This window comes from Heterodontus francisci, chromosome 11, assembly GCF_036365525.1.
Source record: "Heterodontus francisci isolate sHetFra1 chromosome 11, sHetFra1.hap1, whole genome shotgun sequence".
Taxonomy (NCBI): Eukaryota; Metazoa; Chordata; class Chondrichthyes; order Heterodontiformes; family Heterodontidae; genus Heterodontus; species Heterodontus francisci.
The window spans coordinates 85,245,088-85,258,346 of record NC_090381.1 but is presented as its reverse complement, the minus strand read 5'-3'; the positions used below and the strand labels follow the sequence as shown (position 1 = coordinate 85,258,346).

The 13,259-nt window shown below is 46.7% G+C and overlaps 1 protein-coding gene across 1 annotated transcript in view; it reads right to left on the bottom strand.

The window, feature by feature from the left end:
* Positions 1 to 13,259, bottom strand: part of LOC137374915 (adhesion G-protein coupled receptor G7-like) — an 85,257-nt gene that overhangs the window by 29,626 nt on the left and 42,372 nt on the right. Inside the window, exon 7 of the mRNA XM_068041501.1 lies at positions 3,329 to 3,490. Coding sequence (XP_067897602.1) covers positions 3,329 to 3,490 — 162 coding nt within the window. The remainder of the gene's footprint in view (positions 1 to 3,328; positions 3,491 to 13,259) is intronic.

Here is a 13,259-nt window from a genome sequence, read left to right as displayed (position 1 = left end):
TTTCTTGAGGCTGATGGTTAGGCCAAATTCATTGCAGGCAGCCGCAAACCTGTCGATGAGACTCTGCAGACACTCTTCAGTGTGAGATGTTAAAGCAGCATCGTCAGCAAAGAGGAGTTCCCTGATGAGGACTTTCCGTACTTCCTGATCTTGTGTGGAGGAAAATTCCTTCTTCTGAAGACTTGAACGCATGTGAAAGCAGCAGGGAGAAGAAAATCCAAAAAAGTGTGGGTGCGATAACACAGCCCTGTTTCACGCCACTCAGGATAGGAAAGGGGTCTGATGGGGTGCCGCTATGTTGAATTGTGCCTTTCATATTGTCATGGAATGAGGTGATGATACTTAGTAGCTTTGGTGGACATCCAATCTTATCTCGTAGTCTGAAGAGACCACGCCTGCTGACGAGGTCAAAGGCTTTGGTGTGATCAATGAAAGCAATGTAGAGGGGCATCTGTTGTTCGCAGCATTTCTCCTGTATCTCACGAAGGGAGAACAACATGTCAATGGTCGATCTCTCTGCACAAAAGCCACACTGTGCCTCAGATGAGAAATTCTGCTCGTGTTGATGCACCTGTGGCCCTTCTGCTTGGAATGATGCAACGTCTTTGGTCTGAGTCTAACCTTGCTGCACACCAGGGAGTGGTTGGTGTCACAGTCCGCACTGTGGAAGCTGCGTGTGATTTGAACGCTGTTTAAGGAGGCTCGCCTTGTGACGATGAGGTCTAGCTGGTGCCAACGACACGATCCATGAAACCTGGTGACAGGGTTTAGTGTAAAAGAACGAGTTGGTGATGCAGAGGTTATGATAGGTACACAACTCAAGCAGTCTCTGTCCATTCTCATTCATCCTTCCAACGCCATAGCGCCCAAGGCAGAAGGGCCATGAGTCATGGTCGGCTCCAACCCTGGCATTAAAGTCCCCCAACAGGAACAGGGGTTCGGTGTTGGAGATGTTACTAACGATATTATGGAGTTCCTCGTAGAACTGGTCTTTAGCTTCAGGTGGGGAGCAGAGTGTTGGAGCATAGATGCTGAGTAGGTGTACTGGACCAGAGGTGGTGAGCAGTCGGATGGACAGTATGTGTTCCGAGCCATTTGAGGGAGGCTCTATCATGCTGAGCAAGGAGTTTCTGATGGCGAAGCCCACTCCATGCTGTCTTGGTTCTTCAGGATCCCTATCCTGCCAGAAGAAGGTGTAGTCTTGCTCTGTTAGAGATCCACTCGCGGGGAGGCGTGTCTCCTGAAGTGCTGCAATGTCTACATTGAGTCTACTGAGCTCGTTGTTAATGATGGCGGTCTTCCGAGAATCGTTGATTTGTGTAAGGTCTTCCGACAGGCCAGGACACTTAGTTCTGACGTTCCAGCTTGCAAAGCGAAGGGCTGGTACCTTCTTTCCTTTTTTCATGTTGTTTGGTGCGGTGTTGCAGTCCACTTTTCGGGCAATGACCCTGAGCTCCAAGCACCCATTGAAGCAGGTGGACTGTGGCGGTACAGAAACTTATTGACTGGGGACTGCCCGTTTTGAGGCGGGCGGTAGCTGTCCAGTGAGGTGCGATGACCTCTCCCACCGACAAAGGCAACCCGTGGCGCCCAATCTCTACGCCAATTGAGCTGGACTTATAACCCGTAACTGCTGCCTTCCGTGTTGTTTCAGTCGCTGTGAGGCGACTATGGAGTGACCTCTCCATGGCGCATGCCTGAGCGAATGTATGGAGGTTGAGTTTAGTTTAGTTTAGAGATACAGCACTGAAACAGGCCCTTCGGCCCACCGAGTCTGTGCCGACCATCAACCACCCATTTATACTAATCCTACACTAATCCCATATTCCTACCACATCCCCACCTGTCCTTATATTTCCCTACCACCTACCTATACTAGGGGCAATTTATAATGGCCAATTAACCTACCAACCTGCAAGTCTTTTGGCTTGTGGGAGGAAACCGGAGGACCCGGAGAAAACCCACGCAGACACAGGGAGAACTTGCAAACTCTACACAGGCAGTTCCCAGAATTGAACCCGGGTCGCTGGAGCTGTGAGGCTGCGGTGCTAACCACTGCACCACTGTGCCGCCCATTGAGAGTTGCCCAAGCGTCAAAACCCCACTCTTGGCCTTTCTGGTGGGGTCCAAAGGAGTGCAGAGCATGATGTTTGGCACCGGTATGGCTGCAGGAACTGCCGGAAACATGCCAAGGGTGACACATGACCGCCTATGGGGTTCCGCTCCGGATTTTCTGTTAGGGTTTACTCCCTTAGCCTTGGTCTCTCCTGAGACGCCCACAAGGATGTGGGGTTGTTAGGGCCCCTACACAGGTGTAGGATGATGCAGGTGGGAGGAGGGGGTGCAAGGGGGAGGGGTGGAGGGAAGGGGGTGCGAGGGGGAGCTGAGAAGCGGGCTGTAAGGGGGTAGGGGGGTGCAGGGGGAAGATGGTGCGGGAGTGGCTGGGAAGGGGTTGTGAGGGGGGAAGGGGTGCGGGGGGGTGAGCTGAGAGAGTGGAGCTGGGAAGGGGAAGGGGGGGTGGAAGAGGGGGGAAGGGGAAGGGGGGAAAGGGGGTGCAGGTAATAAGCCATTTCCTCAGTTCCCATCAACGACGCCTGGAAAGCTCATCCGCGTCCTTCGGGAGGTGAGCGACATCCTTGGGCGCCAGTACCAGCATTGCCGACATTGTGCTGCAGATGCTCTCCGAGCCATCTCCCATGGGCGCTTTGAAGTTGCGGCCAAGGAGCCGTTCGTGGCTTTTTGCGTGTTTGGGGCAACTTTACGCAAGGCTTCCCCTCTGTGGTAAACTTATTTCCCTAGAGTCCCACTGCTCCTTCTCTGCAATGGACTTACCGCCGTGGCCGCGGACACTCTGGACAGTGTAGACAGCAGGATCGGAGATCAAAGTATCACCAGCTGTACTTTGCAATTTCGTCTGGATTTCGTTCAATTTCATTGAGAAAACAAAGAGCAGGTATGGCTGGGGGAGGGCAGTGGGCCCAGGTAACATAAACTAGCTGTTAGCTTGTAGTTAGGGCTAAAATGAACTGATTAAAGAGCCAGGAGAGTTTAAACAGTTTAAGAGGGTAGATTGGGGAAGAAAACACTAAGAATGGGAGCAGATGTCCATGGATAGGGTTGCACAGCAAGGGAGCTTCCTAGGGAGCTTACAGCCCAGGAGCCATCTTGCCTGAATATCACATATGTCTATGTGTAATCTTCCATATTTGTGGATGAGCATGTGTGACTTGGTATCCACATGGCATGTCAGAAGGCCCCACCTTAGCACATTATTCCTACTCAGTTCTTATTTGCATTCAAAATAAAGAAGAATTGAATTACTTCTCACCATGAGAACTGCAAAGCTAGTCAGATGATCACTTTGACAAGTAAAATGTGTTGCTGTTTCATTTAGGCTCCCGTTATTTAATCCATTTGTCAGCCATTGTCCAACAGTGTAGTTCCAGTAGGCACATTCAAGACCTTTGACCTCAAATTCATCATTTATGATCTGCAATTAAAGAAAAACTGGAATTCAGGTCTAGACAGCTTTTCTGCAGTCTCCACTGGAGTACAAACTCTTTTTATTTCATTTATACCATTAATTTCATCCAGGGACTAATGTCAATATTGAGAAAGGAACATTTTTTACACTCAACATGAAGTGTCATCGTGAAGCATTTCCAAGTTTAGATCAGCAAACAGAATGCAGAGGTAGAGTGAAATTCTATGAGAAAGAGGTTCTCTGTGAGTTCGGCATTGTAAATCTCTAAATGTGTTTACTGGGACAATGGGTTTATGATTCCACAACACCTAGCTTACAGAGAGAATCTTCACCAAATATACCTAAAATGCAACCTTACAAGGATATTGCTATGTTACCATTGTGAATTTTTCATCTTCCCACACTGACCATCCTTTGGGTTTCCTTTTTATAAACTTAGCATAATTAGGAACAGGAAAGAAACAAAGGAATTTTTAAAGAAAAACTGATACTGCATTTTTATAAACCTAAGTTGAAGGAAAAGTATCCCGTGCATCAAAAGCCCCCTTTCAAAGGAAACTCGATAATACATGTTTATCCACACAGCATTAGTGACTGTAATTCAAAATAGTTTGTTGCATGTGTGGTGTGTTGGGTTATTCTGAGATACATGATAGGGTGCTAAGTAAATTCATAGGAACAGGAGTAAGCCATTTAATGTGGTCATGGCTGATCTGTACCTCAGTGCCATTTAATCACCATAGCTCCGTATTCCTTGGTACAATTACCTGTCTAAAATCTATCAATCTCAGCCCTGAAGGCTCCAAACGTCCCTGCATCCACAGACTTTTAGGGGAAAAAATTCCAGACTTCTATTACACAAGTGCTTCCTGATTTCCCACCTAAATGGCTTTGCTTTAATTTTAAGATTATATCCCCTTAATCTTGATTGCCTCACTAGGGAAAATAGGTTTCACTGTATCCACCCTAGCGATTCCTTTTAACATTTCAAACACCCCGATCAGATTACCTCTCAATCTTCTTATTCAACAGAATACAAGCCAAGATTTCTTAAATGAAGGCTATATATAGTTAATAGTCACTGAGGAGAAAAATAAATTTAATGCAAAGTATTAGTATGTAAATTAAGCAACATGCTGCCCTGGAGATACATTCAGATAACACGGTCAAATATTGCTTAATTTTACCCAATTTAGTAGTGTCATTAACGGTCTACTCCTGTTTCTATGTTCCTATGTAAAAATGGATACATAGATCAGGATGGCCCACCTTCCCTGCTGATGTTTCTACAGAGCTGGGACTGGAAGGTCAGGATTTGGGTTCGGGACACACTCTGCCACATTCCCCACCTGCCTTTACATCCTTCTGATTTCCTGCAGGAATAAATGGCTAGAATACAATGCCCAATCTGGGCAGATGTATTGTTAGAAAATAAATGGAATATATTACCAGGGGCAAGCAGTTGATTAAAATACTAATCAACTTATTTTTAACGATAAGAGTTTGCATTTTGATAGCCCCTTTCACACCCAAAGGCTGCCTCAAAGAGTTACTTTTGAACTGCAGACACAGTTATTTTTCAGACAAATACAACAGCCAATTTGAGCCAGCAAAATTGCACAACGAGCACTGAAATAGAGTCATAGAGTCATAACGGCACAGAATGAGACCATTCGGCCCATCAAGTCCATGCTGGCACTTTATAGAGCGATCCAATCAATCCCATTCCTCCGCTCTGTCCCTATAGCCCAGTAAGTTTACTTCCCTCAACTGTCCTTTTGAAATCATTCATCGCCTCCTCTTCCACCACCCTTGTAGGCAGCAAGTTCCAAGCCATTACCAATCACTGTGTAAAAAAAAGTACTCCTTCACATTCCCCCATGCAGCTCTTGCCCAAATCCTTCAATCTGTGCCTCCTATTCATTGAACCTGTTTTGATGGTTGAGGGATGAACAGCAGGATCTGTTACATCCATCTCAACAGACAGATAGGGCCTCAGTTTGAAGTCTCATTTCAAAGATGGCAACCCTGGAACTGCAGTACTCTCTCAGTACTACACTGAGATGTCAATCTATTCAACCTGGAATAGGACAAACTCAAAAAGCTACATTTAGAGAGTCAGAGTTACTCATGTCACAGAAGGAGGCCATTCAGCCTATCAAATCCATGCTGGCTCTCCACAGAACTATAATGTCAGTCCCACTCCCGGGCTCAATCCCCGCAGTCCTGCAAGTCTATTTCTTTCAGGTGGCCATCCAACCTCCTCTTGAAGTCATTGATCCACTTCCACCACCCTTATGGGCAGTGAGTTCCAGGTTATTACCACCTGCTGTGTAAAAAAAGTGTTTCCTCATATTCCCCCCACATCTTTTGCCCAAAACCTTCAATCTGTATCCCCTAGTCCTTGTACCATTAGTTAATGGGAACAGTTTTTCCTTGTCTAACTTACCTAAGCCTGTCATTTTCTTGTACATCTCTACTAAATCTCTCTTCAATCTCCTTTGTTCTAAGGATAATGACCCCAGCTTTTCCAACCTAACCTTGTAACTAAAATCCTCCATCCTTGGAACCGTTCTGGCAAATCTCCTCAATGACCCTCACATCTTTCCTGACTGAGAGGTTAGAGTTCTACCTTTGTAATAAGTTGACACTTGTAGGAAAAGCATTTTGTAAATTCTTGAAACAAAATAGGGTGTTGGAATGGTTCTTTAACAGCAAAACCCTGATGAATATCAGTGAAAATGCCGTTTCACAGCACAACTGTCATGAATTTCCTGAAGACTCCCAGTTAGAAACATGAATACAATAAGGACTCCAAACAAATGGGAAAGCCAAAGCGCTGTGGCAAATCCAGTTCATATACATACACATAGAGGAGGAGATAGAAATTTTCAAAACTAGTGACAATAAGGGAATACTCCACTATTATTGTCTGAGTCAAAAGGTTGTATGTTCAAGTCCCATTCCAGAGACTTGAGTACAAAAATCTAGACCGACACTCCAGTGCAGTACTGAAGGAGTGTTGCACTGTCAGAGCTGCCGTCCTCTGAATGGAATATTAAACCGAGGTCCCAGTTGCCTTCTCAGATGGATATAAAAAAATCCCATGGTGTTATTTTGAAGAACAACAGAGGAATTATCCCAGGTGCCTGGCCAATATTTATCCTTCAATCAACATCACTAAAACAGATTATCTCGGCATTATCACATTGCTATTTGAGGGAGCTGATTGTGCGCAAATTGGCTGCCGTGTTTCCGAAGTGACAACAGTGACTACACTTCAAAAATACTTCATTGGTTGTAAACCACTTTGAGACTTCCTGAGGTTATGATAGGTGATAAATAAATGAAAGTCTTTCTTCCTTTTTTATAAATATAACCTTTGCACAACCAATGAAGAAATCCCCCTGCTCCCACACTGTTCCTTCTGGTGCCCCCCAAGGAACTATCCTTGGCCCCCTCCTATTTCTCATCGACATGCTATCCCTAAGCAACATCATCTGAAAGCACATTAGTTTTCGCATGTATCTTGATGACACCCAGCTCTACCTCACCACCACCTCTCTCAATTCCTCCACAGTTGTTAAATTATTAGACTGCTTATCTGACATCCAGTATTGGACGAGCAGAAATTTCCTCCAATTAAATATTGGGAAGACTGAAGCAATTGATTCCAGTCCCCACTCCAAAATCCGTTTCCTAACTACCGACTCCATCCCTCTCCCTGCCAACATTCTAAGATTAAGCCAGACTGTTCTCAACCTTGTTGTCACATTTGACCCCGAGAAGAGCTTCCGACCTCAGTTCATGCCATCACTAACACCACCTAATTCCACCTCCATACCATTGCCCAACTTCACCCCGTCTTAGCTCATCTGCTGCTGAAACCCTCATTCATGCCATCGTTACTTCCAGATTTGACTATTCCAATGCACTCCTGGTTGGTGTCCAACAAACAACCTTCTGTAAACGTGAGGTGATCCAAAACTCTGCTGCTTGTATTTTAACTCACACCAAGCCCCATTCCCGTATCGATCCTAAGCTCGCTGACCTACATTGGCTCCCGGTCAAGCAACATCTTGATTTCATCTTGAGTCATTATGGATGGAAGTCAGAAACAGGAAAGGAGCAGTCACTTTGTTGGGAGTTTTCTATAGACCCCCCCAATAGCAGCAGAGACATGGAGGAACAGATTGGGAGGCAGATCTTGGAAAGGTGCAGAAGTAACAGGGTTGTTGTCATGGGTGACTTCAACTTCCCTACTATTGATTGGAACCTCCTTAATGCAAATAGTTTGGATGGAGCAGTTTTTGTCAGGTGTGTCCAGGAAGGTTTCCTGACTCAATATGTAGATAGACCGACTAGAGGGGAGACTATGTTAGACTTGGTGCTTGGCAACGAACCAGGCCAGGTGGCAGATCTCTCGGTGGGAGAGCATTTCGGTGATAGTGATCACAACTCCCTGACCTTTACTATAGTCATGGAGAGGGACAGGAGCAGACGGGATGGGAAAATATTTAATTGGGGGAGGGGGAATTACAATGCTATTAGGCAGGAACTGGGGAGCATAAATTGGGAACAGATGTTCTCAGGGAAATGCACAACAGAAATGTGGAGGTTGTTTAGGGAGCACTTGCTGCGACTGCTGGATAGGTTTGTCCCGATGAGGCAGGGAAGGGATGGTAGGGTGAAGGAACCTTGGATCATAAGATCATAAGATCATAAGAACTAGGAGCAGGAGTAGGCCGTCCGGCCCCTCGAGCCTGCTCCGCCATTCAATAAGATCATGGCTGATCTTTTCGTGGACTCAGATCCACTTACCCGCGCTCCCACCGTATCCCTTAATTCCTTTATTGTTCAAAAAATATCTACCTTAGCTTTAAAGACCTTTATTGAAGAAGCGTCAACTACTTCACTGGGCAAGGAATTCCATAGATTAACAACCCTCTGGGTGAAGAAGTTCCTTCTCAATTCAGTCCTAAATCTGCTCCCTCTAATCATGAGGCTATGACCTCTTGTCCTAGCTTCACCTGCCAGTGGAAACATCCTCTCTACTTGTATCTTATCTATTCCCTTCATGATTTTATATGTTTCTATAAGATCCCCCCTCATTCTTCTGAACTCCAATGAATATAATCCCAATCTACTCAGTCTCTCCTCATAAGCCAACCCCCTCAACTCCGGAATCAACCTAGTGAACCTCCTCTGCACCCTCTCCAGTGCCAGTATATCCTTTCTCAAGTGAGGAGACCAAAACTGCACACAATACTCCAGGTGCGGCCTCACCAGTACCTTATACAGCTGCAACATAACCTCTCTGCTTTTAAACTCAATCCCTTTTGCAATGAAGGACAAAATTCCATTTGCCTTCCTAATTACTTGCTGTACCTGCAGACCAACCTTCTGCGATTCATGCACAAGGACACCTAAGTCCCTCTGCATAGCAGCATGCTGCAACTTTTTACCATTCAAGTAATAATCCTTTTTCCTGTTACTCCTACTGAAATGGATGACAAGAGATGTGGAACAGCGAGTCAAGAGGAAGATGGAAGCTTACTTAAGGTTGAGGAAGCAAGGATCAGACAGGGCTATAGAGGGTTACAAGGTAGCCAGGAAGGAACTGAAGAATGGACTTAAGAGATCTAGAAGGGGACATGAAAAAGTCTTGGCGGGTAGGATTAAGGAAAATCTCAAGGCGTTCTACACTTATGTGAGGAACAAGAGGATGGCCAGAGTGAGGGTAGGGCCGATCAGGGATAGTGGAGGGAACTTGTGCCTGGAGTCGGAGGAGGTAGGGGAGGTCCTAAATGAATACTTTGCTTCAGTATTCACTAGTGAGAGGAACCTGGTCGTTTGTGAGGACAGCGTGGAACTAGCTGGTATGCTTGAACAGGTTGAGGTTAAAAGGGAGGATGTGCTGGAAATTTTGAATACTATGAGGACAGATAAGTCCCCGGGGCCAGACGGGATATACCCAAGGATATTACGGGAAGCGAGGGAAGAGATTGCTGCGCCTTTGGCGATGATCTTTGCGTCTTCACTGTCCACTGGAGTAGTACCGGATGATTGGAGGGTGGCAAATGTTGTTCCCTTGTTCAAGAAAGGGAATAGGGATAACCCTGGGAATTATAGAACAGTCAGTCTTATGTCGGTAGTGGGCAAATTATTGGAGAGGATTCTGAGAGACAGGATTTTTGATTACTTGGAAAAGCATGGTTCGATTAGAGACAGTCAGCATGGCTTTGTGAGGGGCAGGTCATGCCTCACAAGCCTTATTGAATTCTTTGAAGATGTGACAAAACACGTTGATGAAGGAAGAGCAGTGGATGTGGTGTATATGGATTTTAGCAAGGCGTTTGATAAGGTTCCCCATGGTAGGCTCATTCAGAAAGTAAGGAGGCATGGGATACAGGGAACGTTGGCTGTCTGGATACAAAATTGGCTGGCCCATAGAAGTCAGAGGGTGGTAGTAGATGGAAAGTATTCAGCATGGAGCTCGGTGACCAGTGGTGTTCCACAAGGATCTGTTCTGGGACCTCTGCTCTTTGTGATTTTTATAAATGACTTGGATGAGGAAGTGGAAGGCTGGGTTAGCAAGTTTGCCGATGACATGAAGGTTGCTGGAGTTGTGGATAGTGTGGAAGGCTGTTGTAGGTTGCAACGGGATATTGACAGGATGCAGAGCTGGGCTGAGAAGTGGCAGATGGAGTTCAACCTGGAAAAGTGTGAAGTGATTCATTTTGGAAGATCGAATTTGAATGCGGAATAGAGGCTTAAAGACAGGATTCTTGGTAGTGTGGAGGAACAGAGGGATCTTGGGGTCCATGTCCATAGATCGCTCAAAGTTGCCACCCAAGTTGATAGGGTTGTTAAGAAGGCGTATGGTGTGTTGGCTTTCATTAACAGGGGGATTGAGTTTAAGAGCTGCGAGGTTATGCTGCAGCTCTATAAGGCCCTGGTTCGACCACACTTGGAATATTGTGTTCAGTTCTGGTCGCCTCATTATAGGAAGGATGTGGAAGCTTTAGAGAGGGCGCAGAAGAGATTTACCAGGATGCTGCCTGGACTGGAGGGCATGTCCTATGAAGAAAGATTGAGGGAGCTAGGGCTTTTCTCATTGGAGCGAAGTAGGATGAGAGGTGACTTGATAGAGGGGTACAAGATGATGAGAGGCATAGATAGAGTGGATAGTCAGAGACTTTTTCCCAGGGCGGAAAGGGCTATCACCAGGGGGCATAATTTTAAGGTGATTGGAGGAAGGTTGCGGGGAGATGTCAGAGGTAGGTTCTTTACACAGAGAGTGGTGGGTGCGTGGAATGCGCTGCCAGCGGTGGTAGTAGAAGCAGATACATTAGGGGCATTTAAGCGACTCTTGGATAGGTACATGGATGATAGTAGAATGAAGCGTACGTAGTTACTTAGATCTTAGAGTAGGTTAAAGGTTCGGCACAACATCGTGGGCCGAAGGGCCTGTACTGTGCTGTACTGTTCTATGTTCTATGTTCCATGTTCGATTTCAAAATTCCCATCCTTGTTTTCAAATCCCTCCATAGTCTCGCCCCTCCCTGCCTCTAATCTCCTCCAGTCCCACAACTCTCTGAGATATGTGCACTCCTCGAATTCTGGCCTCTTGAACATCCAGGATTTTTATTGCTCCACCATTGTTGACCACGCCTTCAGCGGACCTAAGCACTGGAACACCCTCCCTACCTCTCTGCCTCTCCACCTCACGTTCCTCCTCTAAGGAATTCCTTAAAACCTATCTCTTTGACCAAGGTTTTCGTCATCTGACCTAATATGTCCTTGGCCAGGATTTTATGGGAAAAGGCGAGGAGCGGAAGGTGGGGCCGAAAGCGAGTGACGCAGATGCTCCTGATCTTATCCTCAATCTCATCAAAATTTCGCGCTGGTTGAACAATTAACTGCCGGCAGGTGGGTGGTGAGGGTGTCAACCATTCAGCGATTGGAGGTGAATAATGAGGCAGCCACCGTGACAATGTGGTTAACTCTTACATGCCCTCTGAAATGGCTGAGCAAGCCATTCAGTTGTATCTAACCGCTATGAAGTCATCAAAAAAGAATGAAAATGGACGGAACACCCGGCAACAACCTTGGCACCGGAAACGACAACGGCAAACTTAGCCCTGTCGACCCTGCAAAGTCCTCCTTACTAACATCTGGGGGCTTGTGCCAAAGTTGGGAGAGCTGTCCCACAGACTAGTCAAGCAACAGCCTGACATAGTCATACTCACGGAATCATACCATACAGACAATGGCCCAGACACTGCCATCACCATCCCCGGGTATGTCCTGTCCCACCGGAAGGACAGACCCAGCAGTGGTGGTGGCACGGTGGTATACAGTCGGGAGGGAGTTGCCCTGGGAGTCTTCAACAGGGGCTCCGGACCCCATGATGTCTCATGGCATCAGGTCAAACATGGGCAAGGAAACCTCCTGCTGATTACCACCGACTGCCCTCCCTCAGCTGATAAATGAGTCTTCCTCCATATTGAATACCACTTGGAGGAAGCACTGAGGACGGCAAGGGCACAGGATGTACTCTGGGTGAGGGACTTCAATGTCCATCACTAAGAGTGGCTCGGCAGCACCACTACTAATCGAGCTGGCCGAGTCCTAAAGGGCATAGCTGCTATACTGGGTGTGCGGCAGGTGGTGAGGGAACCAACAAGAGGGAAAAACATACTTGACCTCGTCCTCACCAATCTGTGTGCCACAGATGCATCTGTCCATGACAGTATTGGTAGGAGTGACCACTGCACAGTCCTTTTGAAGACGAAGTCCCGCCTTCACATTGAGAATACCCTCCATCGTGTTGTGTGGCACTATCACTGTGCTAAATGGGATAGATTTCGAACAGATCTAGCAATGCAAAACTGGGCATCCATGAGGTGCTATGAGCCACCAGCAGCAGCAGAAATAAAGAACAAAGAACAGTACAGCACAGGAACAGGCCATTCGGCTCTCCAAGCCTGCGCCGATCTTGATGCCTGCCTAAACTAACACCTTCTGCACTTCCGGGGCCCATATCCCTCTATTCCCTTCCTATTCATGTATTTGTCAAGATGTCTCTTAAACGTTGCTATCGTACCTGCTTCCACCACCTCCCCTGGCAGCAAGTTCCAGGCACTCACCACCCTCTGTGTAAAAAACCTGCCTCGCACATCCCCTCTAAACTTTGCCCCTCGCACCTTAAACCTATGTCCCCTAGTAACTGACTCTTCCACCCTGGGAAAAAGCTTCTGACTATCCACTCTGTCCATGCCACTCATAACTTTGTAAACCTCTATCATGTCGCCCCTCCACCTCCGTCGTTCCAGTGAAAACAATCCGAGTTTTTCCAACCTCTCCTCATAGCTAATTCCCTCCAGACCAGGCAACATCCTGGTAAACCTCCTCTGTACCCTCTCCAAAGCCTCCACGTCCTTCTGGTAGTGTGGCGACCAGAATTGCACGCAATATTCTAAGTGTGGCCTAACTAAGGTTCTGTACAGCTGCAACATGACTTGCCAATTTTTATACTCGATGCCCCGACCGATGAAGGCAAGCATGCCATATGCCTTCTTGACTACCTTATCCACCTGTGTTGCCACTTTCAGTGACCTGTGGACCTGTACGCCCAGATCTCTCTGCCTGTCAATACTCTTAAGGGTTCTGCCATTTATTGTATACCTCCCACCAGCATTAGACCTTCCAAATGTACTCAATGACAATCTGTAACCTCATGGCCCGGCATATCCTCCACTCTACCATTACC